This window comes from Gopherus flavomarginatus, chromosome 15 (genome assembly GCF_025201925.1).
Source record: "Gopherus flavomarginatus isolate rGopFla2 chromosome 15, rGopFla2.mat.asm, whole genome shotgun sequence".
Classification (NCBI taxonomy): domain Eukaryota; kingdom Metazoa; phylum Chordata; order Testudines; family Testudinidae; genus Gopherus; species Gopherus flavomarginatus.
The window spans coordinates 6,610,740-6,638,275 of NC_066631.1; the positions used below are offsets into that span (position 1 = coordinate 6,610,740).

Consider the following 27,536-nt stretch of genomic DNA (forward strand, 5'->3'; position numbering starts at 1 on the left):
GACGCAGCGCTCGGGGGGGGGGAGGAGGAGGAAGAGGGGCGGGGAGGGAGCTTGGCTGTCAGTAGGTGCAAAGCACTCACTAATTTTTCCCCGTGGGTGCTCCAGCCCCGGAGCACCCATGGAGTCGGTGCCTATGATTGCACACACACACAGCTGGGAGTGACTTACATGACAGAAGCTGTGTGTGAGCACTCCAGGAGTGCAGGCAACAATAGCAAAGCAGTGCAAAGGACACCCCAAGTTAGAGAGCAGAGGTGACACAGCTACTACCTAGTCTAGATCGTACTCTGGGTATGTCACATGGGACCGTTGCTGGGGTCTTTACTGGGACTGGTGCCGGAGTCAGTGAGAATTTTGCCATTAGCCTCAGCAGGAGCAGGAGTGAGCCGTAAGTGACTTGTACAAGGTCACACAGTCCATGTGTGGCAGAGCTGCGGAAGGAACCCAGGAGTCCCAGCTCCCAGTCAAGTGCCTTAACTACAAGATCATCCTTCTTCTCTTAAATTAGGGCCAAAAGCAATTAAAATATCCCACCTGGAAGTCTAACACGTTGGCTGACATTTATTTATGATAGAATCACTTTTACATGCCAAATTTGTGTATATAAAAACCATAGACATCCTGGATAGGTTAGTTGGTTGGCTGAAGTGAAGACACCCTAGATAGCTGAGGTCCAAGGGGAAACGTCTGCAATGTTGGGAAGAGAGAGCGAGGGGAAAGGATGGAACTAATTTATTTCTTGCTCTTCTTGCCTTTTCCCTTCTTCTTTCTCTTTGACTTTAACAGTGACCTGACCAAGTAGCCCTTCCAGAAGGCCTGAATGTGGGTGGCAGCACGGACCATGATAGCCAGTTCCCTCTCAGCTCTTTCCTTCTTCTCTTGGGATCGCCTCCTCTCCTCCTTGATCTGAGAATACTCTTGTTCAAGCACAGCATACTTCTCCTTCAGCTCAGCTAGCTGGGCCTTCTCTTCAGTATAGACAGCATCAGCTTCCTCGAACTCAGTCTGGGAGGACAGAAAACACCAGACTTATAAATGACATTCATAATATCACCCTAGATTTTGCATAGGTGGTGTCTTTCCAGAAGGATCTCAAAGAGCTTTACAGACTGTATACGAATAGAGATCGTTTCATCCATCACAAATGCATACAGGGCCACTTGCAGCCCTTATTCTTTTCATCTCTTGGGATGGAATTTTCAAAGAGGTCTAAAAGGAGGCACCCAACGCCAGTGGGAGCTGGGTTCCCAATTCCTTTAGGCTTCTTTAAAACCTGCAGGCATGGTTCCAGTTGTTACCATCCATTGCCTTGCAAGGCCAGGCAACTCTCAACTTATTAAGCAACTTTTTATCTATGGTATAAACACAATCAGCTGGATGATGGTGGTTTCTTGTCATTATAACCCAGCTGTAGGGAGATAACATGCTCGCATGATAGGATAAGGGGAACCAGCAACATTTGTGTGTCAGACCTACCAACCCTTATTTATCAAATTCTGCCTCTGCGCTCATGATGATGGCTTCGTGGGCAGCCAGGAACCAGCAGGGCTTGGTGCCACAAGCCATCATGTACTGAGCTCATTTCTGCTTCCTATTACAAGGTTGACATGGCAGGGACCTACTATTAAGGCCAATCAACAACAATTTTCCAGGTCCCCCTCCTTGGGCCCTTGCTTTACTGTTAACCAAGCGCCCTGTCTTGATCTGGATAATGAAGCAAACATCCACTAAGATGCCAGAAACGTGAGGAATTAGTGGATTCTAGGAGGGATTAGGTGGTGTGGACGTGATTTTAAGACTGTTAAGCTTAATGTGGAAGATAGACAATGATGCATTTACTGTCGCTCTCCAGACTCTGAGCTATCTGTCTAACAAGTTAGCAGTGATGTGGAAGAGCACTTGATTTGTACACTAGGTGGAGCCAGTAGGGCTAAGGAAACTAACACGACAATTCCATCCAATACACTGAGAAAGCAATCATCCAGTGCTAGAATAGGATAGGATTCTGCAGCTGACATGACCCTTCTCAACAATGCCTATACAGCAGAGAGCAGCTGAACACAAAAGCACAAAAATGGTTATGTGCCTGATAATAACTGTAGTTCTTCTTTGAAATGGCTTGTCTGTGTACATCACATGCACTCTTTGTGTGGGATCCACATGGACAAGCCCTCTCGAAGAAGAACCAACTGTCTTGACCACTGAGGGTACCTGTTTTTCTCCCATGTCAGCATCATATTTCTGGATCCAGTTCTCGATTTCCATCTCCACTTTGTACTTCTTCTAAAATAAACAACACAGGAAAAAAATGACATTTACAGGCAGCTGAATATAGAAATATAACATGCAGTATGCTGGGATGAAAGGAGCTGTAGATTTGAATCCCAGCAGCTAGTATGCTTGAGTGATGCCTGCTCCTTTCAGAAAGGTTCTTCAGTCCGAGATGTCTTTTTCTCCGACTCTGGACCTCTAATGGAGAGCAGACATCTTTCACCTACAGAATATGGAGCATGCTTGGTCTACAGCAAGCGGCTGGGATTCAGCTGCAGCACAGAGACACTAGACTGATTGTAATGATGGACGTGGTTAAAATACAGAAATATTTTGAACCGTTGGAAAATGAGCTGAAAATAACTTGACCTCACTGTGTGATGGAATCCTAGAGAGTTTCCTTCAAGCTGATGGTATCTGCACTCTGTAGAACCACTCAGATTTCAAGGCCAGAAGATCATCTAGTCTGACCTCCTGTATATTACAGGGAAGAGAATTTCACCAGTTAAGCTTATCCATTCACTGTTAAGAGATCCAGTTCCCTATCTGACCACACCTCTTCTGCATGGATGGTATAAGAGCCAGGTTTTTGGCAGGCCCTGATGACCAGCTCCTGCCTTTATGTGAGGTAGATTAGCCTAGCATAGAATCATAGAATATCAGGGTTGGAAGGGACCTCAGGAGGTATCTAGTCCAACCCCCTGCTCAAAGCAGGACCAATTCCCAACTAAATCATCCCAGCCAGGGCTTTGTCGAGCCTGACCTTAAAAACTTCTAAGGAAGGAGAGTCCACCCCTTCCCTAGGTAAGCCATTCCAGTGCTTCACTATGACTGTTCCCAGTTCTTCACACATGAATTCCTCAATCCAATTAAAACATTGGGTCATAGGAGAAGAGCACTGTAGGAAGGAAAGGGAGACTTCAGTGGTGAGAAAGTGTGTTTTCTTTCTTCCCCTACTCCCTCAACATGTATAATTGATTGAGCTGAGCAGCTTTTAACAGAAAGCAGAGAAATGCCCTGCAGCTTGAATTTGAGCCGGATGACAAAGCAGGCCTACAATGGATGGGGCTGCTTGGATTTCATACTGCTTTGGAAACTTTCATTTGCCACGTTGGCAGAGCCCCTACACTATGAAGCTTTATTCTGCCTTGGACTGTACAGTGTTTTGAAAGAGCTAGAGAAGATATATAATGTAATATGTTCTGCCTGCAAATTGGTCTCTGCCTATTTGGACTGAGCACTGATTAGAAAAGAAAAGATAAAGTTTTTTAACACTATAGATTTTTCCTGCACAATTCAGCCACTCTCCAGCAGGAACAATACCACGAGGGTCGTATTGTGAGGCCTTGGAGATGTTGGTGATTGGGAGGGCACCTAGCTAAGTGGAAAGTGAGGATGCTGTCTGACTGATGTCATTTCCTCTGATGGTCTCAGATTTCTTCCCTTGTTTCTCAGAATAAGTTTGTCTCCCTTGCACTTTGCAGTAGTCATTTTGGGGCTATGAATTCTGGCTGCTTCATTGGCCTACTAGAGCACTGTGTAACCTATGCTATATATTGCAAGTGTTTTTGGAGGCAGGCTGGCGCCCAGTATGTATATGTCCGGTGGGAGCTATAGGTAACTACAAATAAGACCCTTTGCTGATGGGTTGCTGGGATGCTGCTTTCCAGTGAAATCAGTGGCATGTTAGATCATAGCTGATATGCTCAGCTGCACAGCTGGTACATGCTGCCAGGAATGTCTGTTAGCAGTTAACAGGTTTCAGAGTGGTAGCCGTGTTAGTCTGTATCAGCAAAAACAGCAATGAGTCCTTGTGGCACCTTAGATACTAACAAATTTATTTGGGCATCAGCTTTCATGGGCTAAAACACACTTCATCAGATGCATGAAGTCTTGTCAACTGTCTGTAATGGGCCACACTCTTACTACTTCAAAAGTTATTTTTCCTCCCTTGGTATCCTCCTGTTAATTGATTTATCTCGCTAGACTGATCTCACACTTGGTAAAGCAACCCCCATCCTTTCATGTATTTATACCTGCTCCTGTATTTTTCACTTCATTCATCCGATGAAGTGGGCTCTAGCCTATGAAAGCTTATACCTAAATAAATTTGTCAGTCTCTAAGGTGCCACAAGGACCCCTCATCGTTTTTGTTAGCAGTTAAGTGGTTAAGCTTAGCAGACAACATGAAGAACTCACAGCACTTTAACAGGTCTGCTTGCTTCTCTAGAACTCCCCTCCCTCGATACCTTTCTGAGAGCCAGCTCTGAGTCTCGATTGTCTATGATGAGAACATTGAGCTGTGCTCTTAGCTGATGTATATCCTGCTGTATCTTGGCACACTTTGCCTGGGAAATTCGCAGCTCCCCTTTCTGGAGTTTCTCTGCTTCCTGCTTCGTGCGTTGGATGTGGCTTTCAGAGGACTTCTCCAGGTGAAGTAAGTGGCTTTTGAGATCCCTGATTACAGCATTCATTTTCATAATCTAAACCCAGGAAAAAGAGGCACCATAAGGAACTGCTGGGTATGTCAAGGGGTTTTCAGATCAAACCTCCGGTAGAATTAAGACTTAGTTACAAAGACACCAGTGTCCTAAGATAAGTAACTACATTCCAATGACAATGAGGACACTGCATTTGCACAGAACTCTGACATAATTATTGGTGTAACTCCCAGTGACTTCAAAGGGAGCAGAGTTAGGCCGACACTGAGGCTTGGTCTACACTAGTGCTTACTACAGTATAACTTACATTGCTCGGGGCATGAACAATCCACACCCCGGAGCGATGTAAATTACCCCATCCTAAGCCCTGGTGTGGACAAGCATAGCTACCGCCTCTCACAGAGGTGGATTTATTATGCCAATGGGCGAGCTCTCTCTGGGTGGCAATGAGCGTCTTCACCAGACACTCTGCAGCTGGGCTGCTGTAGCGCTTCTAGTGTAGACAAGCCTGGAGTGAAATTCCCCTCCTCACTGACTCTTGTTGGAAGTTTAGCAGACAGGCCAAGGAGTGAATGGGCAGCACTGAAGAACACCAGCTGTGCAGCACTGGGCTTGGCTGTAGACAATGGATCATGTGATGTGTCCTGGATGGAAGCTGGAGGCATGTAGGTAAGTACAGAAGTGTAGCAAGGTTGAGAGGTGAGGCACCTCCTGCTGGTCATCCTGGGAATTAGCTCTTGTCCAGCCTGAAGCGCCCTCTGCTTCAGTGTCACGCCTGCCTGAGAGCCCCCGTGTCCCTCCCGGATCCCGGTGCCTCTTTACTTTGGGGTTCTTCCCCTGCAGTACCCCCACTCTGGGTCTCCCCTCTCAGGAGAACTCCAACCCTCTACACCCACCTTGCCTCAGTGGCTACTGCCAGTTGTCATCTAGCCCCCACTCACTGGGGCAAACTGCAGACTGTAAAGGCCACTCATCACTGGCAAGGGGTTAGGACCTGCTGCCTTTGCCTTTCCCTGGGCTGCCCCTCTGCAGCCCCAGTACCTTTTGTAGGCCTCATCAACGCCTGCGGCCTGAGGGTTTACCAGGCTGGAGCTCCCCAGCTCCCTTTGCTCGTCCCCGGCACTGCTCCACCTCAGGTACCTTGCTCCCAGGCAGCCAGGCCCTTCTCCCTCCAGGGCTAGAGTGAGACTCCCTCTGCTCCTGGCCCCCAGCCCTCTTATCAGGGCCAGCTGAACCCTCCTGCTTTGAGTTATAATTTTTCGGTAGCATCCCCCCAAACACAACCCAGACAGGCTGTGTGGCTGGCTTAGGTGAGTCAGGGGGTGGAGGTGCCTTTCCCTCCCCTGACCCTGCCATGTAGAGCTGGCCTGGGCCCTGCTGGCCTCTGCCCCCCGCAAAATAGAAGTCAAACTACTCCTATGCCCAAGAGTCCCCTCCCCTCCTGGCCTAGAGCCCTGCGTTTCCCTCCTCCCCACGCTGGGCCGTGGGGATTTTAATAGCATGTCGGGGGGTGCTTCGGAAAGAAAAAGGTTGACAACCCCCGTGCTAGATAGCCTTGAGGCAAACTACAAGGAACAAGGGTGCATATGCGGGCTGAATGGAGACTGCTACCTAAAATCTCCGAGTAGAGGTGCAGGGGCGCAGACACACCTACAGTGGAGCACCCATAGGGACACGCATCTCAACGAACCATCGTTACTGCACAAAGTGAGTAACTTCCTCTTTTTCTTGTAGCCATTTCTGGCTTTTTTGCCACATTACTTGTATTCACTTAAAATCTCTCTATTTATAGTTCATAAACTTGTTTTATCTAAATCAGTGTGTTTGGAGAATTCCATATGGGGTAACAAGATTTGTGCCTATAATTTCTGTTAATAAAATGACAGACTTTATAGGAGTTTGTATTGTCCGGGCGCGAGCTGGGCAGTGTAAGACATACATTTCTGGGGGAAGTCTGAAACTGGGAGTGTGCTGGAGTCACCCGACAGCGCAAGTCAGGCTAGTGAAATCCTGAGTGTGAGGCTGCAATTGCGACTTCCCTGCTTTCCCCTGGGTGCTGGACTCCCCCTCTGTCCCTGCCCCAACTCCACCCCTTCCATGAGGCCCTGCCCCACCTTTTCCCACCCCTGCGCAACTCTGCCCACTCCCTGCCCCTATTCCAACTCCCCCAAATCCCCACCCTAGCCCCGCCTCCTCCCCTGAGCATGCCACATTCCCACTCCTCCCCCTCCCTCCCAGAGCTTGCTAACACCGTCAAGCAGCTGTTTGGCAGTAGCTGGGTGGGAAACACAGGGAGGTAGGCGGAGGAGGGGGGACGCAGCGCTCGGGGGGGGGAGGAGGAGGAAGAGGGGCGGGGAGGGAGCTTGGCTGTCAGTAGGTGCAAAGCACTCACTAATTTTTCCCCGTGGGTGCTCCAGCCCCGGAGCACCCATGGAGTCGGTGCCTATGATTGCACACACACACAGCTGGGAGTGACTTACATGACAGAAGCTGTGTGTGAGCACTCCAGGAGTGCAGGCAACAATAGCAAAGCAGTGCAAAGGACACCCCAAGTTAGAGAGCAGAGGTGACACAGCTACTACCTAGTCTAGATCGTACTCTGGGTATGTCACATGGGACCGTTGCTGGGGTCTTTACTGGGACTGGTGCCGGAGTCAGTGAGAATTTTGCCATTAGCCTCAGCAGGAGCAGGAGTGAGCCGTAAGTGACTTGTACAAGGTCACACAGTCCATGTGTGGCAGAGCTGCGGAAGGAACCCAGGAGTCCCAGCTCCCAGTCAAGTGCCTTAACTACAAGATCATCCTTCTTCTCTTAAATTAGGGCCAAAAGCAATTAAAATATCCCACCTGGAAGTCTAACACGTTGGCTGACATTTATTTATGATAGAATCACTTTTACATGCCAAATTTGTGTATATAAAAACCATAGACATCCTGGATAGGTTAGTTGGTTGGCTGAAGTGAAGACACCCTAGATAGCTGAGGTCCAAGGGGAAACGTCTGCAATGTTGGGAAGAGAGAGCGAGGGGAAAGGATGGAACTAATTTATTTCTTGCTCTTCTTGCCTTTTCCCTTCTTCTTTCTCTTTGACTTTAACAGTGACCTGACCAAGTAGCCCTTCCAGAAGGCCTGAATGTGGGTGGCAGCACGGACCATGATAGCCAGTTCCCTCTCAGCTCTTTCCTTCTTCTCTTGGGATCGCCTCCTCTCCTCCTTGATCTGAGAATACTCTTGTTCAAGCACAGCATACTTCTCCTTCAGCTCAGCTAGCTGGGCCTTCTCTTCAGTATAGACAGCATCAGCTTCCTCGAACTCAGTCTGGGAGGACAGAAAACACCAGACTTATAAATGACATTCATAATATCACCCTAGATTTTGCATAGGTGGTGTCTTTCCAGAAGGATCTCAAAGAGCTTTACAGACTGTATACGAATAGAGATCGTTTCATCCATCACAAATGCATACAGGGCCACTTGCAGCCCTTATTCTTTTCATCTCTTGGGATGGAATTTTCAAAGAGGTCTAAAAGGAGGCACCCAACGCCAGTGGGAGCTGGGTTCCCAATTCCTTTAGGCTTCTTTAAAACCTGCAGGCATGGTTCCAGTTGTTACCATCCATTGCCTTGCAAGGCCAGGCAACTCTCAACTTATTAAGCAACTTTTTATCTATGGTATAAACACAATCAGCTGGATGATGGTGGTTTCTTGTCATTATAACCCAGCTGTAGGGAGATAACATGCTCGCATGATAGGATAAGGGGAACCAGCAACATTTGTGTGTCAGACCTACCAACCCTTATTTATCAAATTCTGCCTCTGCGCTCATGATGATGGCTTCGTGGGCAGCCAGGAACCAGCAGGGCTTGGTGCCACAAGCCATCATGTACTGAGCTCATTTCTGCTTCCTATTACAAGGTTGACATGGCAGGGACCTACTATTAAGGCCAATCAACAACAATTTTCCAGGTCCCCCTCCTTGGGCCCTTGCTTTACTGTTAACCAAGCGCCCTGTCTTGATCTGGATAATGAAGCAAACATCCACTAAGATGCCAGAAACGTGAGGAATTAGTGGATTCTAGGAGGGATTAGGTGGTGTGGACGTGATTTTAAGACTGTTAAGCTTAATGTGGAAGATAGACAATGATGCATTTACTGTCGCTCTCCAGACTCTGAGCTATCTGTCTAACAAGTTAGCAGTGATGTGGAAGAGCACTTGATTTGTACACTAGGTGGAGCCAGTAGGGCTAAGGAAACTAACACGACAATTCCATCCAATACACTGAGAAAGCAATCATCCAGTGCTAGAATAGGATAGGATTCTGCAGCTGACATGACCCTTCTCAACAATGCCTATACAGCAGAGAGCAGCTGAACACAAAAGCACAAAAATGGTTATGTGCCTGATAATAACTGTAGTTCTTCTTTGAAATGGCTTGTCTGTGTACATCACATGCACTCTTTGTGTGGGATCCACATGGACAAGCCCTCTCGAAGAAGAACCAACTGTCTTGACCACTGAGGGTACCTGTTTTTCTCCCATGTCAGCATCATATTTCTGGATCCAGTTCTCGATTTCCATCTCCACTTTGTACTTCTTCTAAAATAAACAACACAGGAAAAAAATGACATTTACAGGCAGCTGAATATAGAAATATAACATGCAGTATGCTGGGATGAAAGGAGCTGTAGATTTGAATCCCAGCAGCTAGTATGCTTGAGTGATGCCTGCTCCTTTCAGAAAGGTTCTTCAGTCCGAGATGTCTTTTTCTCCGACTCTGGACCTCTAATGGAGAGCAGACATCTTTCACCTACAGAATATGGAGCATGCTTGGTCTACAGCAAGCGGCTGGGATTCAGCTGCAGCACAGAGACACTAGACTGATTGTAATGATGGACGTGGTTAAAATACAGAAATATTTTGAACCGTTGGAAAATGAGCTGAAAATAACTTGACCTCACTGTGTGATGGAATCCTAGAGAGTTTCCTTCAAGCTGATGGTATCTGCACTCTGTAGAACCACTCAGATTTCAAGGCCAGAAGATCATCTAGTCTGACCTCCTGTATATTACAGGGAAGAGAATTTCACCAGTTAAGCTTATCCATTCACTGTTAAGAGATCCAGTTCCCTATCTGACCACACCTCTTCTGCATGGATGGTATAAGAGCCAGGTTTTTGGCAGGCCCTGATGACCAGCTCCTGCCTTTATGTGAGGTAGATTAGCCTAGCATAGAATCATAGAATATCAGGGTTGGAAGGGACCTCAGGAGGTATCTAGTCCAACCCCCTGCTCAAAGCAGGACCAATTCCCAACTAAATCATCCCAGCCAGGGCTTTGTCGAGCCTGACCTTAAAAACTTCTAAGGAAGGAGAGTCCACCCCTTCCCTAGGTAAGCCATTCCAGTGCTTCACTATGACTGTTCCCAGTTCTTCACACATGAATTCCTCAATCCAATTAAAACATTGGGTCATAGGAGAAGAGCACTGTAGGAAGGAAAGGGAGACTTCAGTGGTGAGAAAGTGTGTTTTCTTTCTTCCCCTACTCCCTCAACATGTATAATTGATTGAGCTGAGCAGCTTTTAACAGAAAGCAGAGAAATGCCCTGCAGCTTGAATTTGAGCCGGATGACAAAGCAGGCCTACAATGGATGGGGCTGCTTGGATTTCATACTGCTTTGGAAACTTTCATTTGCCACGTTGGCAGAGCCCCTACACTATGAAGCTTTATTCTGCCTTGGACTGTACAGTGTTTTGAAAGAGCTAGAGAAGATATATAATGTAATATGTTCTGCCTGCAAATTGGTCTCTGCCTATTTGGACTGAGCACTGATTAGAAAAGAAAAGATAAAGTTTTTTAACACTATAGATTTTTCCTGCACAATTCAGCCACTCTCCAGCAGGAACAATACCACGAGGGTCGTATTGTGAGGCCTTGGAGATGTTGGTGATTGGGAGGGCACCTAGCTAAGTGGAAAGTGAGGATGCTGTCTGACTGATGTCATTTCCTCTGATGGTCTCAGATTTCTTCCCTTGTTTCTCAGAATAAGTTTGTCTCCCTTGCACTTTGCAGTAGTCATTTTGGGGCTATGAATTCTGGCTGCTTCATTGGCCTACTAGAGCACTGTGTAACCTATGCTATATATTGCAAGTGTTTTTGGAGGCAGGCTGGCGCCCAGTATGTATATGTCCGGTGGGAGCTATAGGTAACTACAAATAAGACCCTTTGCTGATGGGTTGCTGGGATGCTGCTTTCCAGTGAAATCAGTGGCATGTTAGATCATAGCTGATATGCTCAGCTGCACAGCTGGTACATGCTGCCAGGAATGTCTGTTAGCAGTTAACAGGTTTCAGAGTGGTAGCCGTGTTAGTCTGTATCAGCAAAAACAGCAATGAGTCCTTGTGGCACCTTAGATACTAACAAATTTATTTGGGCATCAGCTTTCATGGGCTAAAACACACTTCATCAGATGCATGAAGTCTTGTCAACTGTCTGTAATGGGCCACACTCTTACTACTTCAAAAGTTATTTTTCCTCCCTTGGTATCCTCCTGTTAATTGATTTATCTCGCTAGACTGATCTCACACTTGGTAAAGCAACCCCCATCCTTTCATGTATTTATACCTGCTCCTGTATTTTTCACTTCATTCATCCGATGAAGTGGGCTCTAGCCTATGAAAGCTTATACCTAAATAAATTTGTCAGTCTCTAAGGTGCCACAAGGACCCCTCATCGTTTTTGTTAGCAGTTAAGTGGTTAAGCTTAGCAGACAACATGAAGAACTCACAGCACTTTAACAGGTCTGCTTGCTTCTCTAGAACTCCCCTCCCTCGATACCTTTCTGAGAGCCAGCTCTGAGTCTCGATTGTCTATGATGAGAACATTGAGCTGTGCTCTTAGCTGATGTATATCCTGCTGTATCTTGGCACACTTTGCCTGGGAAATTCGCAGCTCCCCTTTCTGGAGTTTCTCTGCTTCCTGCTTCGTGCGTTGGATGTGGCTTTCAGAGGACTTCTCCAGGTGAAGTAAGTGGCTTTTGAGATCCCTGATTACAGCATTCATTTTCATAATCTAAACCCAGGAAAAAGAGGCACCATAAGGAACTGCTGGGTATGTCAAGGGGTTTTCAGATCAAACCTCCGGTAGAATTAAGACTTAGTTACAAAGACACCAGTGTCCTAAGATAAGTAACTACATTCCAATGACAATGAGGACACTGCATTTGCACAGAACTCTGACATAATTATTGGTGTAACTCCCAGTGACTTCAAAGGGAGCAGAGTTAGGCCGACACTGAGGCTTGGTCTACACTAGTGCTTACTACAGTATAACTTACATTGCTCGGGGCATGAACAATCCACACCCCGGAGCGATGTAAATTACCCCATCCTAAGCCCTGGTGTGGACAAGCATAGCTACCGCCTCTCACAGAGGTGGATTTATTATGCCAATGGGCGAGCTCTCTCTGGGTGGCAATGAGCGTCTTCACCAGACACTCTGCAGCTGGGCTGCTGTAGCGCTTCTAGTGTAGACAAGCCTGGAGTGAAATTCCCCTCCTCACTGACTCTTGTTGGAAGTTTAGCAGACAGGCCAAGGAGTGAATGGGCAGCACTGAAGAACACCAGCTGTGCAGCACAGGGAAGCTAGCACAGCTGCTATCCATGCTGGACCTGATCCAAAGCCCATTGAAGTCAGTGCAAAAGACTCCTACTGAATTCAGTGAGCTTGAGATCAGGCTTATTGTGCCTGTTCTGTGGCTAGACTGGGCGACCAGTCCTATTGGCCGTCTAGAACAGACAAAAATACAGTCCCGACAAGTGAAATGTATTTCCTTGCTAGCACTGAGCAAACTGCTAAACTGCACTTAAAAACAATGAGTGCATAGAATTACCAGCATGCCTGACCTGAGCTTGAAAATTAGAACTCACCCCTGATGCCTCAGTTCCTCTGTAGATATCCCCCAAGTGCGAAAAAAAGGATGATTATCCTGCCTGACCTACTGCCTTGCTAAGTACACTTTGACCCCAATCATTCAATTGGACCATTTCCAGTGGACCTTAGGGCTTGTGCAGAGCCCCACTGAAATTGATGGGGCTCTAAACGAATGCAGTGTCTGCCCACATGGATCCGATTGCAGGATCATAGCTTTAAATTGTAAAAGAAAAATAACTAGGTGCTGCAGCTTATAGATCCCTATAAAGTCATCACAGAAATGTACCAGTCCAAGCCCAAAAGCTACTCAGCTACCCTTCCCTGCAATGATGATGATGAAAAATCGGCCCTATCACTTACCCCACTAATATACTTCTCACTCCAGAGAAGTGGGTGGGTAGATTTTTGCAAGGCTGTATTAACAGGTTACACTAGATGTCAGCTCATTTACACTGGATTAACAGATTACGCTGGATCTTAACTGGTTTTGGTCTAATTAACGTCTACAAGAGTATTGCTATTTTTATTGTACTCTTAATTTTAAAAGAAAGAGGTTAAAATGACTTTTTAATTAATCCCTTCTCAAAACAATGGGAATCCTGAATACTGCATAATGAACATCCTCATGACAAATGGCCTGGCTAGAATAGTTGCTCAATGTTCTTCCTCAGAGCTTGTGTATTTACCTTACATTTGGAAAGTCAAGCAGAAAGACAAGTGATTTTGGTTGGCATGCACGCGCATGTGTGTATGTTGTTTGGAATGCTGATTGGAATGCATTAACGGAAATTTAGATTGTGGTTTTAAATAGTCACTGTGGAGGTCTTTTGGACAGAAAGGAAAAATTTGGAAACTGCTCCCAGAATTAAAACAAACTAACATACATATATATTACAGAAGTTTAGTAGAAATGTTGGGATTTTCTCCGAGGCCTTTTCCACTTGGTTCCCAAGAAATTAACTCAAACCTGGACTCATCACTGAAGAGTTTTTTAACTGACACACAGCAACACTATGCTGAGGTGATCAAGCTCAAATACAGTGGGGTGGGTATGGAGGTTTACCATAGCTCCAAAGCACATAATAATACATCAGATTATATACGTGTTTGAAAACAAACTAATGCATGTGCTTTACATTTTACATTGCATCATGATTTATAATTGGCTTACTAATTTTTGTAGCAAGCCTCTGTACAGATCTGGAACTGCTAATAAGCAAAGCTGCAGCTGTAAACTTATCACACATCACTCTTCTTACTATTTCTTTATCTAATAACTACATGTTGTTTACAAGCTCACTTGTGAATTTACGCTTTGTCCATTGTTAATCTGTTTCCTTACTTCTGTTTTCTTTCATTGTTTATGCAAAGCCTACAAGATAGACTGGTACCTAGGGTTACCAGCATCCAGTTTTCGACCGGAATGCCCAGTCAAAAAGGTACTCTGGTGCTCTGGTCAGCACTGCTGACCAAGCCATTAAAAGTCTGGTTGGTGGTGCAGCTGGGCTAAGACAGGCTCCATCTGGTTCCCAGAGGAAGCTGGCATGTCTCTGTGGCCCCTAGGTGCAGGGGCAATCAGGGAAGCTCCATACGCTGCCCCCGCCCTAAGCACCGGCTCTGCAGCCCCCATTGGCTGGGAACCACGGCCAATGGGAGCTGCAGGAGCAGCGCCTGCAGGCCCAGGCAGCATGTACCGCACAGAGCTGCCTGGCTGCCCCTGTACCGCACAGAGCTGCCTGGCTGCCCCTGCGCCTAGGAGCTGGACATGCCAGCCACTTCTGGGAGCTGTGTGGAGCCAGGGCAGGCAGGGAGCCTGCCTTAGCCCTGATGCACTGCAGACTGGGATCCTCTTGAGGTAAGCACCACCTGGCTGGAGCCCACACCTCAAACACCCTCCCTCATCCCAACCCCCATGCCCCAGGTTGGAACCGCCTCCTGAAGCCCACCCCCCCACATCGCCTCCTGACCCCCAACCCCTGACCTGAACTCCCTCCTGCACCCAAACTCCCTCCCGGAGCCCGAACCCCCTCCTGCACCCCAACCACCTGTTCCAGCTGTGACCCCCTCCTGCACCCCAGACCCTTCATTCCCAGCTCCAGCTGGAGTCTACACCCCTTCCCACACCCCAACCCCATGCCCCAACACTGAGCCCTCTCCCACACTCTGAACCCCTTGGTTCCAGGCCTGGAGCCCACTCCTGCACCCCAAATCCCTCATTCCCAGCCCCACCCCAGAGCCTGCACCAACAGCGGGAGCCCTCAGCCCCTCCTGCACCCCAACTCCCTGCCTCAGCCCAGTGAGAGTGAGTGAGAGTGAGGGAGAGTGAGTGACGGAGGGAGGGGTGATGGAGCGAGTGGGGGCGGGATCTCAGAGAAGGGGTGGGGCAGTGCCGGGGCAAGAGTGTTCGGTTTTGTGTGATTAGAAAGTTGACAACCCTACCAGTACCCCATATGAAAACTGAAATGACTAGTTAAATAATTAGGGAGGAATGAATAGTTTGTGTATAAGGCAACGATGGACTGGAAGTCAGGAGATCTGGGTTCTTGTCTTGGCTCTGCCCACCAACCTGTAGTGTGATCTGAGCCTCATTTTCCACAGCTGTGAAATGAAGAAACAATACTGCCTCAGAAGGAGGTTGTGAGCCTTAGGGCCAGAACTTTGTAGGTATTTTGGGGAATACCTTTGGGGATGTGGGCCTTAGTTCATTAATGTTCACGAGGCACAGAGATACTATGATGAAGGCCATAGAAAATGCCTATAACAAACATGTTAAATAGTAAAAGCAGCAAAGAATCCTGTGGCACCTTATAGACTAACAGACGTTTTGGAGCATGAGCTTTCGTGGGTGAATACCCACTTCTTCAGATGCATGTGGTGGAAATATCCAGGGGCAGGTATATATATGCTAGCAAGCAAGCTAGAGATAACGAGGTCAGTTCAATCAGGGAGGATGAGGCCCTGTTCTATGAAGTTTTTTTGCTGCAGGATGGCCACCTTAAGGTCTGCTATAGTGTGGCCAGGCCTTAAGGTGGCCATCCTGTAGCAAAAAAAACTTCAGGACCAGACTTCAAAGAGAAACTGCTGAGCTTCAGTTCATCTGCAAATTTGACACCATCAGCTCAGGACTGAACAAAGACTGTGAATGGCTTGCCAACTACAGAACCAGTTTCTCCTCTCTTGGTTTTCACACCTCAACTACTAGAACAGGGCCTCATCCTCCCTGATTGAACTGACCTCCTTATCTCTAGCTTGCTTGCTAGCATATATATACCTGCCCCTGGATATTTCCACCACATGCATCTGAAGAAGTGGGTATTCACCCACGAAAGCTCATGCTCCAAAACGTCTGTTAGTCTATAAGGTGCCACAGGATTCTTTGCTTCTTTTACAGATCCAGACTAACACGGCTACCCCTCTGATGTTAAATAGTGAATGTGGAGTCTGTATTAAAAATGGATTTTTTTAAAACAGTTTTTTAGAACTGCCTGTCACTGTTTCACTATCTCATTACAGGGAATGGTGCTAGTGCTTCTCAGTGAGAGCTGATATTATGGCCCTGATCACGAGGGGCCTTTGTGACTCCCTCTTTGCCATGGTGGTCAGTTAGAAGATATAGGCCACATACTTGCAGGCTGCACCCTGGTTCCCTTATGGATTTGTACAATGCCCTTCCTTTAGCTATTGAACGGTTCAGACACATAGACTAGCATGCTTGACTTCACTGTCACTTTAAATTCCATCAGTATATATATGGCCCTGTCTACATGAGACATTCAACTGTTTTAACCATTCTTAAATACTATTTAAACTCAGTGGTGGGTGAACTGGGCTTGAACTGGCCAACGAAGATGGGGTCAAAACATGCTTGAACCATGTTTGAAAGCCTCAATCTAAATATGCAGTGATTCATTTTAATTATATTTAAAATGTAACAACTGTTTCTAATTCAGAAAATGTTTCAAGAAATACTTCAGTGACTTCCACTTTATGAGAGGCAACAGATTATATTTTAGTTTACTGGCCTTTCCTTCAATGATCTTCCCCTCTAGCCTGAAATGTTTAGTCTTAGTACCACGGTACCTCATTGTCTCGACTCTGGATTGCCGTTGCAAGTTCTGCTTCTAAAGCTGCGATGGTTTCAGTGTTTTTCTTATCCCGGAGGGAGATTTCTTCCATGAATTGAACCTTTTCTTGTTCTTCTAAGGGACTAGTCAGGAGTTTCTCAAGCAAGAAGCCCCGGAACTCTGAAAGGCCTTTGATAAAAATTTCAAATGATAAATCTCTAGCATAGGCCTCATCTCTCACGGCTTGAGAAGCTAGAGGGTCAGCCTGAAAGAGTCTCAGAATATTTCTGATAGAGCTTTTTACAGCTTGCTGATGCAATTGAAGATGGCGGATTTGTTCCTCAGTTCCTACAAGGTCCCCTCTTCCATCTTCCTCCTTCAGACCTTCTCTTTGAAGCTGGGTAAGTAGAGCTTCCATGTTGTTTGAAAGCCGCTCATGCTCCTTAAGGGTACCCATGAGCTCAGATCCCAGTATAGTGCTTAAGTCATCCAGAAATTCAGTAATGTGAGAGATCAGACTGATCAGTTCTACCTTAAAGATGGCCTCATCCAAAACAGATATGATCCTCTTGGTCTCAACAGTGGTAAGTTTTGAACGACCTGGATCCAAGAGCTTTAGTGGGCTTGTTTTGATCGCTGACTTTTTTGGAGTCTGACTGTGTCCCACCGAGGACTTGCTGCTTGAATCAGTAGACTCATACGGTAACTGAAGCATGGTAGCCACCTTTGTTGCCATGTTCTCAGCTAAATGCTTAGAAGTTGAATGTTCTAAGGTGAAAGGGAGCAAAAATCTTCTATATGAGTAGGGCCACAGAGGACATCTCAATCAAACAACATCTAGATCCTCCCGGTGCTTCAGCTGCATGCTCTTCTTTCACAAAATGTACCTTAAAAAAAGTTTGATTTCAGCATTAGCAACACGATATCATTTGGTAAAAATTGTGAATGTTGAATTATACGGGGGCTCTCTCTAGGTTTAAAAGCACATTCAGGATATTGGGTCCTTACACCTCTGACAGCCTGTCTCTGTGCTTAACTAGATGTTAAGCCTGCAGTGGCACTGAGACAGAGCGATGAGCTATTTGTTCCCCATGCTGAAAGGCGGAGGGAAAGCTCCCCAGTTCTGCGAAGAGACTGGGATGGTGGTGGGGATCTCTGGTTTCGAGGGATGGTCTCTCAGGGTCTGGGTTAAGAGGCCCCCTGGTCCCTCTGAAGGTGGGTTGAACAGGGGCTGGTCTGGCTGAGCAGGTGGCCACGTTGGGGCGGGGGGCAGGGTGGGAGAGTGGTGTCTCGGTCTCTCTTGGGGGGGGGTCGGACTGTGGCGAGGGGCTCCCCAGTCTCTTGGAGGTGGGAGGGGGGAAGGGGTCCCCTCAAGGATCGGGGGGAGGCTCCCGGGTCTATCGGGGGCAGGGCTCCCGGGGAGGTTCCCTGGCTCTTCACATGCTCACATCAAAGCCACCGCCGCCTGCCGTCCTAGTTCCAGCGTGTCTCTGTTGCTAGGTTACTGCGTCACTAACCTTTAACCCCAAACGGAGAAGGCGGGGACAGGACCTCCCTGACTCTTCCCCCACCCCTCCCCGTAACCAATCGCCGCCCTCTCTTAGCACGCTTAGTCCCGCCCCTTCCATCTCCGAAGAAAGGCGGGGTCTCCAGTGTGTCACCGAGCCTTCTGACCAATCAGAAACGTCACCGCTCACCTCTACTTTGATGCGCGAGACCTCCATCCAATGGCAGGACAAAAGGAGAGAAACCCGGATCCCCTTCCACTCGCCGCGGTAGTGGGAGGGCGGGGCAGAGAGGGTGCCCAGGGGCGATTGGTGGGTCTCTGGGATGGGGGAGCTATCAGAAGGCAGCCTGGAGGGAGGCGGCCAATGGGCGGTGCCGGTGGGCGGGGCTAGGCTCTGAGTCGGCGGCTGGCTGAGGCGAGTTGGCGCAGCGGCCGGGGGTGGTTTGAGGGGTCGGTTGTGTTGCTGGACGCGCCGGCTGGGGCTCAGGGCTCCCCGGGGAGCGGACCTGGGCTCTCGCGTGGGCTGGGCGCAGCGTGACAAGTCCTCGTGAAACGTGCACGCGGGGGAGGGTCGCTGTGTGGGGGAGGGGCCCGGGCCGGCTCGTGCAGCGCGCCGCGGAGTTGCTGGGCAGGTGCGGAGTCAGCTCGGCGGAGCTGGTCCCCGCGCCTCTCCTAGGCAGGGTGCAAAGCAGCCCCCCCGTACCGGGCAGCGCGTCTCCCTTCGGCGGGGGGCGCCTGGCACAGCTACCCGGAAACGCGCCTTTGCACTCTTTGTCCTGGGAGCCTGCTGCTGTTCGCGTGACCTGACCCGGCCTTACCTCCGCCCCAGCCCCAGCCCCAGCCGTCACCTCGGCCCCCGGGAAGACTCCCGCCCTAACCGCGTGGAGGGTGGCAGCATTAGTAAGGCACTTCTAGGGTAACTTCTGGGTTCTTGGGGATTCACAAGTGTAGTCGAGGAAAAGTTCGGTTAGCGAATGCATGAGTGTGCACGCTCATCGGGCTCCTTTTCCCGTTTCCCCCTTGGAGGCTGGAGTTTTGAAATGGAAAAACACAATAGTTTTGGATTTGAAGCCATGTATGAAAGTGGCAGTGTTAAGTTAACTGTATATATGGAGTTCCTGCCTATTCTTTGTTGTTCATAAACATCGAGGGATTTACCTGGAATTGTTTCCTTTCTGTTCTAAATTAAATCATGACTGTTGCAGCTAAGATCATGAGTATTATGGTTGCGGATAAGTAGCTCAAGTTAGATAAAGTTTTTTGTTTTAAGAGCCAGTGGCTGGATATAAACTAATGTTGCTAGTGAACTTGCTGTTCTGCACCACTCTTAGCAAACAGCTTGGTAGAGTCTTTTTTTGGACTGAGATCCCCTGGAAATGGGTGTATCTTTCTGCATATTTTTAAGTCTAGAAGATGCACCTGATGGAGAACTTTCTGAAGAATATTTTTGACAAAGAGTTTTTGAAAGGTGAACTGCAAAAGACGTTATTTAAAGTTCTTGGAAGAGGAGCCTGAAAGGAAATAGAATGGCTGTGAGCATGGATGATGATGTTCCCCTCATTCTCACTTTGGATGAGAGTGGAAGCAACACCTCAGCACCCAACGAGGAGCTGGATCGGGAGGACCTGCCTAATGAAAGTAAGACCACTTTGTTTTTTGGAGCGCACCGTTTATTTTCAGTCAGATGCCATAATTGTGGTTTGTGTTGTTTTTTTTTCCCTTATCCATAGCAGTTGCTCTGTATACTTCCTGCTGGGAGCCTGAAATCTTACCAAAAAACCTAATCACTCACAGTATTCGGAGTAGCCTCAAAAAAAACCTATTAGGAATTTTTTATTGTTTACTGAAAACTCTCATAATTTTAGTGAATGTCTTGGGTGATCAAGGAGTAGATGATTTGGTTTTTATTTGAGTCTGTGTGTCATGCAGCCTTTGATACTTTCAGGTAATAAATTGGGACTTTCTTGCCCCTAAATTGAAGTTCCTGTTTCAGAACCCTGTTGATAACTCTAAAGTTGACTAGAGATGTCTGTTTCACTTTGTGGATGCTTGGAGAAAGCTGTGAGTAGAAGCAGTCACTATTCATAGGGAAAGAGGACCAAAAAAGGGAAACAAAAGACCTCTTTCCTTCCTTGTTTTCTGCTCCTTGCTTTCTTTTCAGTCTCTGTCCGCCTCCATGAATGAATTTAGTCCTAGAAATGTTAGCAAAACTAAAGGGATTCTGAGGAATTGCATGACAAGGTCTACCTGTCAGTGATTCTGATCTCAGATTTCTAAGGGCCTTTCTGTAGTGTAAACACAACCATGTTGAGGGGCTCAATTACTTTATAGTTTGTCCTCAAAAACAGTGGTTCTCAGCCTCTTCTAAGCTGGGACTGCTCCTTACAAAGTAGCCAGTAGTCTTGTTCCCTGTAACTATATGGATAGAGCTGCCTGGTTTCAACCTCCTGGCACCTAGCTACAACCTGTAGGTTGAGAATCCTTGAGTTACAACAGTTCCATTTTGCTGTGTAGGTGGAATATCTCCAAGGTTTAACCCATACTCCCAAACCATGTTATAGTCCTGATCTATCCCAACGTTCTAGCATAATTCAAGTATGTGGGTGCAACACAGTTAGGTCCCATCTACTTTACAACACAGAACCATAACCATAGTTTATCTGTTTTAGGCCCTTGTTTAACTCTTTTAACTTGGGGACATGTTAACTCTGTTGCAACTGGGCCTTCAGACCTGTGGAGGGGGGGGAGTTGTTAGTGTTGATAGTCTGTAAAAACTAGACTGCAATATTTTGTAAGTCGCTACATGCCAATTTTCTCAAAACCATAATACAAAGTAAAAATGGTAACTTAAATACAGGGGTGTGTTTCTTAAAACTGTTGCAGGAGGGGTGGGTCTTTTATTGGATAAAGTTAATGCTACAAGGTTGGAATTTAAAGAAAATTAAATGAGAAGATAGAAGCTGGATTTCCTTTTAAAATAAGAATGTAAAGACAAAATGTCCCCTGGTCTATTTAATTATTTAAACACTGAATAGAGGAAAACACTTGAGTGAGGAGTACATAAAAGGTTTATAATGACTGAGATTAAGAAAGGCAGGGTTTTATATTGTACTCTGAAGTATCATGTCTTCCAGGCTGCTATCACTTTTCTGTCTCTCCAGATTGTCAGTATTCTGCAAAGCTGACTAGAATTTTGATCCTAACAGATGCAGTATTGAGGTTTTCCCACAATGCAGGCAGCAGTCTGAACAAAAAGAATTGTGAGGCTTGATAGTAAGTCTTCAGAACTCCAGCAGTTGCAGGAGACAGAGAGGGAGAGAGGTACTGTCATCACTTGAGTCTGTTGCTTAAAGAAATTATGTTGTCCTTCCCTAGCACATCTTATTTGAGGATCTCAAAGTGCTGAATAAACACTAATTAAGCTTCACAACTCCTTTGTGAATTAAATGAGTGTTATTGCCCTCATTTTACTGTGGGGAAAAACTGAGGCACAGGAATTAAGTGACCTTACTCAGTTACACAGTCAGTCACTAACAGTTGTGGAAAAAATAGCCCAGGACCTCCTGACTTTTAGTTCTTTGTTTTAAACAGTTGGCTGGCCTACTCGAAAGAACACTGGACTGGGGCTCAGAAGATAGAGGTTTTGTTCCTGCCTCTGCTACTGTCCTAGTGGGTGAAATTGGACAAGTAACTTCTCTACTCTGTTCCTCGGTTTCCCCATCTGTTAAATGGGGATAATGATACTGCTCTGCTTTGTAAAGCATTTTGAGATCTACTGATGGAAGAACATTTTTAAAATTTAAGATTTTCATCATATCTCAAAGTCTGATATATAAGTCTTGCAAGTATTGGGCAGCATCTCGAGCTTTATAGGCAGTAAATCATACATACATATACATATGATGATTTACCCTCATGTTAGTTGAGGTTCAAGATGTACTTTTCTATATGGAAATTCCTGTTGCATCAACTAGCAGTGCAGGTCCAGTGCATTCAGAGCAGAACATACAGTACAAATGTTATATAGGCAACAATGTTGTTCTGTGTTACCACAATACTTCCATGCTAGTGGATTTATAGCTAGTGGAAAAAGTCAAACTCTGGCTTGAATAAGAAAAACACTGATTGCTACTGAGGCAAAAATAAATTCTAGTAGCAGTGTCAGGGTCCACCCTAGATTTTGAATGAAGCTTCCTGTCTTCAGGCAATTGTAATTTTGCAAAAACACTCATACCTTTGCTGAGCCTTTCCAAACTTGGGCTCTACTTAAAGGTGAATCAAAGGAGACTTTAGAAAGCCTGAGCCATTCCATTTAATTTGTAATGGGTGGAAAATAGAGAATTATTACCCAAGCTCACTTCTAAGTATGTTCTGGGCCATCCTGACATTTATAGCATGAGACCTGCAAAGGACGAAGCTACAGATACTGCACAGTGAAGTGCACAGTGGTGCATAACCCTCCTGCATGAAGATTATGAATCCAAAGTTCCTCAGTTGTAAGAAGCTGTGCTGCAGTACTTACTGTGTGAGTGTTCATCACAGGTTCTCAAAGTATTGGAGAAAGTGCTACACTTCCATAAGAAGTTGGGAATAAAGGAGTTCTTTTTATCAAGTACTCTCTGGTCTTGATATTAGAAAAATCCTATCAAGGAACTAGTGGACTGTAATGAGGCTTTGAGCAAAGTTGTCAGATGTGCAGTTGGCTGATGCTCTGTTCAATAACTCAGAACAGTTTTAGAGTATAATTATGGAATAAGGGCACATCATGTACAATAAACCAGTTCATTTTGAATAGTTTATCTACTTATCCACTTGTAGGCACGTGCCCAAAGCACTGGGCTAGAATCTAGCCCAGGAATGGTTGACATAGTTCTGCTGAAATACACAAGCATTCAGGGATGTGAATATCCACTTGCTGACTCCTGTAATCTGCATAAAGCTTGAAGGAATACAAATTTCCTTGTATAAATTCTGATTCAAGAACATATTTGTGTCAGCAGTGAAAGAAAAAGGATTTTCCCTTCATACTTAGCAGGGATACCATATCTGAACAGTTAGCATCTCTTTAGGAAATATCCTTGTTATCATCTAATAATGTAACTTTTATAGTGCAGCCAGTGAGTGAGAGTTCCCCAGATGTGAAATTGCACCACATCCTCTGATGTTCCTAGCGAAAACAAGTAGGGAACAGCTTTTTGGCTCTTTTGAAAATACTGTAATCTCCAGCAAACTATCTGTGCTTCTGCTAATATTCTGTTCATTGAGGAAACAGATTCCTTGTCAAGGAGGTCTTTGACTTCGCTGGCTTTGAAAGTAAATGGATACTAAAAGTTAGTTTTGTAGAAGACTTTGAAAACCTTCCAGGAAATGAAGATATTGATCATCCAAATGGCAGTGAGAGATTTGAAAGGTGACATTACAGACTCAGCACACAGATTATGTGGAAATTGATGACTGTGACTAAAATAATGGGGAGGGGAAGTGAGGGCAGACAAGGCGGTTGCATTTGACCTGGTAATTCATGAGATCTGATAGCAGAATCTTAAACTTTCTACATATCATGCAGTATATTTTCCTATAACATGCCTTCTCGTACCACTGATCTCCTCTTAAATAGTTCCAGTAGTGTTGCTTCAGCTACTTCATTTGGAGATAAATCATGGCTTGAGCACAGGTCTGAGAGACAGAAATTTAGGCGTGCCAGTCCCAGTTCTGCCGCAGATTCCTTCTTTGACCTAGGGTAAGTCACTTAACCTCTCCGTGCTTCAGTTTTCTCATTGGTAAAATGTGTATTATACCTACCTCACAGTGGGTCTGGGAGGAGTAATTAATGTTTTATGAAGGACTAATTTTTTTGTAGTGATGAAGTATTTTTATTCTGTTATATTTATTTAAGGGTGAGATTTTTTTTTTTCCAAAGTGTATAGGGCAGTTTGGTGCCTAATTCCCATTGACTTTCAATGAGAGGCATCAAACTGATAAAAATCTCTTCCCAAACTCACAACTGTACAGCCTGAATGTCTGCTGGGATTTTTATAATATGCATCTTGCCCAGATAACTTACAATGGAACTCTTTTTTTTAGAAAAGCAAATTGCCCCTGAAGGAAAGCTGTCTCCAATATGACTTCCTAAGACAGTGTCTCAGCCTGGGTTCATGACCCCTATCGGAGGTCACAGAGTGGTTTTAGGGAGGTTGCGAACACAGTCAGCTTTAGATAGCTTTGCGGGACCCCTGGCTTTTGCCCTGCTTCCTGCCAGTTTACATGGTTTCAGCAGCAGGGGGGCTGAAGCCAAAGGCCAAGCTTAAGGTAGCTAGAGGGTCTCAATTTTTTCAAATAGAGAGATTGCCAGCACAGAAAGGTTGAGGAAACACTGCTGTAGGAGATGGAAATTACAGCAGAAGAAATCAGCACACAAAACATCAGAATGTACTGACTTCTCTCTCAACACTGTTCCCCTGTCACTGTGATTATTGATGTGATGTGCCCACGCCCTGTAAACTCGGATGAAGTCTGGAAAGGTTGGTTTCCAATTTGCATTCCATTCAGGAGCTGCTGTTTGTCTTCTAATGCTGAAGAATACACAGTTGTGTGCTAGACTCCTAACACATCATCTCCTTGTGTCTCTGCTTTAGTGAGACAGCAGTGCTTTGGGTATGAGTTTGTAATTATGCATAATTATTGTAGTAAGAGAGAGTAATATTGTTACTTTTAAATATATACTCTCTCTTGAATTTAATGTGGTGTCCATGCGTTACAAAAGCATCTGTGGCCAAAAAAAAAAAAAGTAATATATGACCACAGTGCATGGTAACTATAGAAGAGTAACTCTCAACTTAATCAAGTACTATGAAGGATTGTCTTGCAGTTAGCATGAACTCATTGTGTTTGTCTTGTTTTTTCAGTCGGCGGGGGGGAGCTTGATCTACATTAATTCAGACATTGTTCCTTTCACAGTAGGGCACTTTGTTGAAAGAACAGCTGCACTGTTGAATGTAGTATAATAAATTTCATAAGTCACTGTCTTGTCTGTCCCACAATGGTATTTTGAATAGTCCAACTTCCCCCTGCACCCCATCCTACTTGTTCTGCACAGAAGTAGGATGCACAAGATCATTTCATGGTGTGTTATAAAGGATTCCATTATTTACTCCAGGAGGAACTCTGCGCCATTGTGCCATGCAGAATTTTGCAGAAATTAATGTTGCGTGTGCAGAATTTCCCTATTGCCCCACAGAAATGCGCTGCAGAGATGTTGGCTGCCAATAGGGGCCGCTGGACTCAGCAGAGCCCAGCTCACAAATAGAAGAGAAGGTCAGAGGGAGGGAGAGGGAACTGGAGGGTTCCCAGTAGCTGCAGTTCCCAGCATGCCCTAAAGGAAAGAGGTGGTGACACAACGCCATGCTAGCCTGGGACTCAGCATCTAGCTGTTTCTCCTTCTGGATCCCTGGGCTCTGGGGAATAGGCGGTGTGAGCGTCTGGGCTGAGGAGGGCCCCATGGCTGGCATCTGGGGTGTAGGAGGTGTGAGCATCTGGGTTGGGGAGAGCCCCATGGCTGGCAACTGGGGAGTAGGGGGTGTGCGTGTTGGCCCCCCAGCTAGGCTCTGAGGGGTAGGGGGAAGAGAAGCTGGAACTGGGTTGTCATAGGGGTTTCTTTAACTCTCTATTCCTGGGGAATTTTTGTGTCTGTATTGCAACAGACATACTTGCTGACAGGTATTTTGAAATAAATTACCAAAATAATTGAAACTGGCATGATTATATAGTGTTTTGACAAATACAATTTGCTAAATTTTAGAATAGTGTACAGAATTTTCAATTTTTTGGCACAGAATTCCCCCTGGAGTAATTATGCTAAAGTAAAACCCTTCTCTTCACCACTCTACCTCCAGAATTATAAACACATTTCCAGTTTTATACCCACATAACGTAAGTCATTAAGAGTATGACAAATGGGGATTGAAGAATCTGGAAGCCACTCATCTCCCCTTTTGTGTAGAAGCCAACAATGACCTTGATGCTTTGAGAAAGCTATCTGCATTTTTCTTCAGCACATCTTGGCTCTGCGTGATAGGAGAACAGAAAAACAGGTTAAGTGTTTCCTTCCCAGGCTGATGGTTTGTGTTGAGGGATGCATAGAGAAGTGCACATGTGTAGTAGTGTCAAAGTATTTGAACAGGTGGTCCTGGAACTATAAAAGGTTTTAAAGAGCTAGAAAACATTCAGACTGTGATTCTGAAATGACAACAGGAAACCCAACAACAGTTGGAAACAAATAGTTATTAGCTTTTCATGGCTTCCCAGGGAAGACATCAGTTTGTTTTTCCTCTTTTTTTTATGGTTCCTGTGGATTTTTAGAGCATTTTAGAAGCAGGATGTTTGGTATGGCCAAGTTTGCTTACTGGCAGATTAAAATGAGCAAAAGCTGAGCATGCTGAGTTAGCTCATCATAACCAATATGATGCTCCTCAGAACTTCCTTTGCCCTCGGTGTCTTCGCTGAGGGATCCTGCCTGCTGCCCTCAGCCCCCCTGCGTTGAAATCCCATTTTATCCATCCGAATGCTTTAAGAAGCGCTGTATGAACTACACAGCAGCATCTGTGCAGTGGTTAGAGTTGTTGTTGATTGCCTTTTCCTGATTGCCTCTGGGGTTCTACGCTCACATTCACCAGGAGTAGAATTTATGAGCCAGAACACTCAATTTCTGATTTTCTAAAATGGGGAAAGTGGAATGAGTTTGAGAGGTCTCCATTTTCTCTGACAGGCTCTGGCTTTAGATATGCACCTTCGAAGGATTTCCATGTGTTTATAGCACAATTGTGCAATGTGTTTAATAAAAAGGAAATGTTCATCCTAGAGTATAAATCTGAGTAGTTCTTTAAGTGCAACTTTACGTGAACTGTCGAGTGGCTCTGGGATTCTATTGGTACCCATTGAGCATTTGAATGGAAAGCTCAGGCTCCCACATGCCATGGAGGAGACATGGGAACTCTTTCCCTTTGGGGGAAAAGAAAGTTAAATATATCTCTGGTTCAACCCCAAGTTGCTCGGTATTGATGGTGGACAACTTCACAGCTGACAAAGAGGTGCTCTTACAAACCTAAGATCAAATCAGAATTTTAAGAGGCTTGTGTCATGGTCATTGGGGAGGCAAAAAACACTGCTTACTACATGTGAGAGAGCTATCCTGACCTGGTGAAACCTATTCACAACAATGCTTTTATTCTTGCACAAGAGGAAATAAAAAATTATGGAACATATATCAATACAAGTAGATGTGAGGCACTCAGATGCTAGGATGAGAGATGCCTTGGAAATATAAACAA

The 27,536-nt window shown here is 45.8% G+C and overlaps 2 protein-coding genes across 7 annotated transcripts in view; one reads left to right on the forward strand and one right to left on the reverse strand.

The window, feature by feature from the left end:
• Positions 1-296: 296 nt before the first annotated feature.
• IQCD (IQ motif containing D) lies at positions 297-18,486 on the reverse strand. Of its 5 annotated transcripts, none has more exons than XM_050923838.1 (5): positions 18,401-18,486; positions 16,720-17,590; positions 4,521-4,754; positions 2,212-2,283; positions 297-1,005 (listed from the first exon to the last, which is right to left on the reverse strand). In XM_050923838.1, the coding sequence occupies exons 2-5, from the start codon at positions 17,437-17,439 to the stop codon at positions 733-735; spliced, it is 1,299 nt and encodes a 432-aa protein (XP_050779795.1). In that variant the 5' UTR covers positions 17,440-17,590; positions 18,401-18,486; the 3' UTR covers positions 297-732. The 5 variants fall into 5 exon arrangements, with proteins under 5 accessions (XP_050779795.1, XP_050779796.1, XP_050779797.1 ...); XM_050923839.1 differs by lacking the exon at positions 4,521-4,754 and adding an exon at positions 11,545-11,778; XM_050923840.1 differs by lacking the exons at positions 2,212-2,283; positions 4,521-4,754 and adding exons at positions 9,236-9,307; positions 11,545-11,778.
• A 560-nt stretch (positions 18,487-19,046) lies between these two features.
• Positions 19,047-27,536, forward strand: part of TPCN1 (two pore segment channel 1) — a 55,636-nt gene continuing 47,146 nt past the window's right edge. Inside the window, exons 1-2 of one of the 2 annotated variants that reach the window (XM_050923729.1) lie at positions 19,761-19,848; positions 23,828-23,950. Coding sequence is in view for 1 of the 2 variants with exons in the window: in XM_050923728.1 (XP_050779685.1) it covers positions 19,737-19,848 (112 nt within the window). In the remaining variant the exon portion in view is untranslated. Of the gene's footprint in view, positions 19,849-23,827; positions 23,951-27,536 lie in introns of both variants that reach the window. The other variant, XM_050923728.1, reaches the window with a different exon arrangement.

Excerpts from the sequence above, each read along its gene's own strand:
- IQCD (XM_050923838.1), bottom strand. The coding sequence starts at position 17,439 with ATGGCAACAAAGGTGGCTACCATGCTTCAGTTACCGTATGAGTCTACT. Across the intron at positions 2,284-4,520 it reads CAGAGCTGGCTCTCAGAAAG|AAGAAGTACAAAGTGGAGAT; the intron begins GTATCGAGGGAG and ends TGTTTATTTTAG. Across the intron at positions 1,006-2,211 it reads CTGACATGGGAGAAAAACAG|ACTGAGTTCGAGGAAGCTGA; the intron begins GTACCCTCAGTG and ends CTGTCCTCCCAG.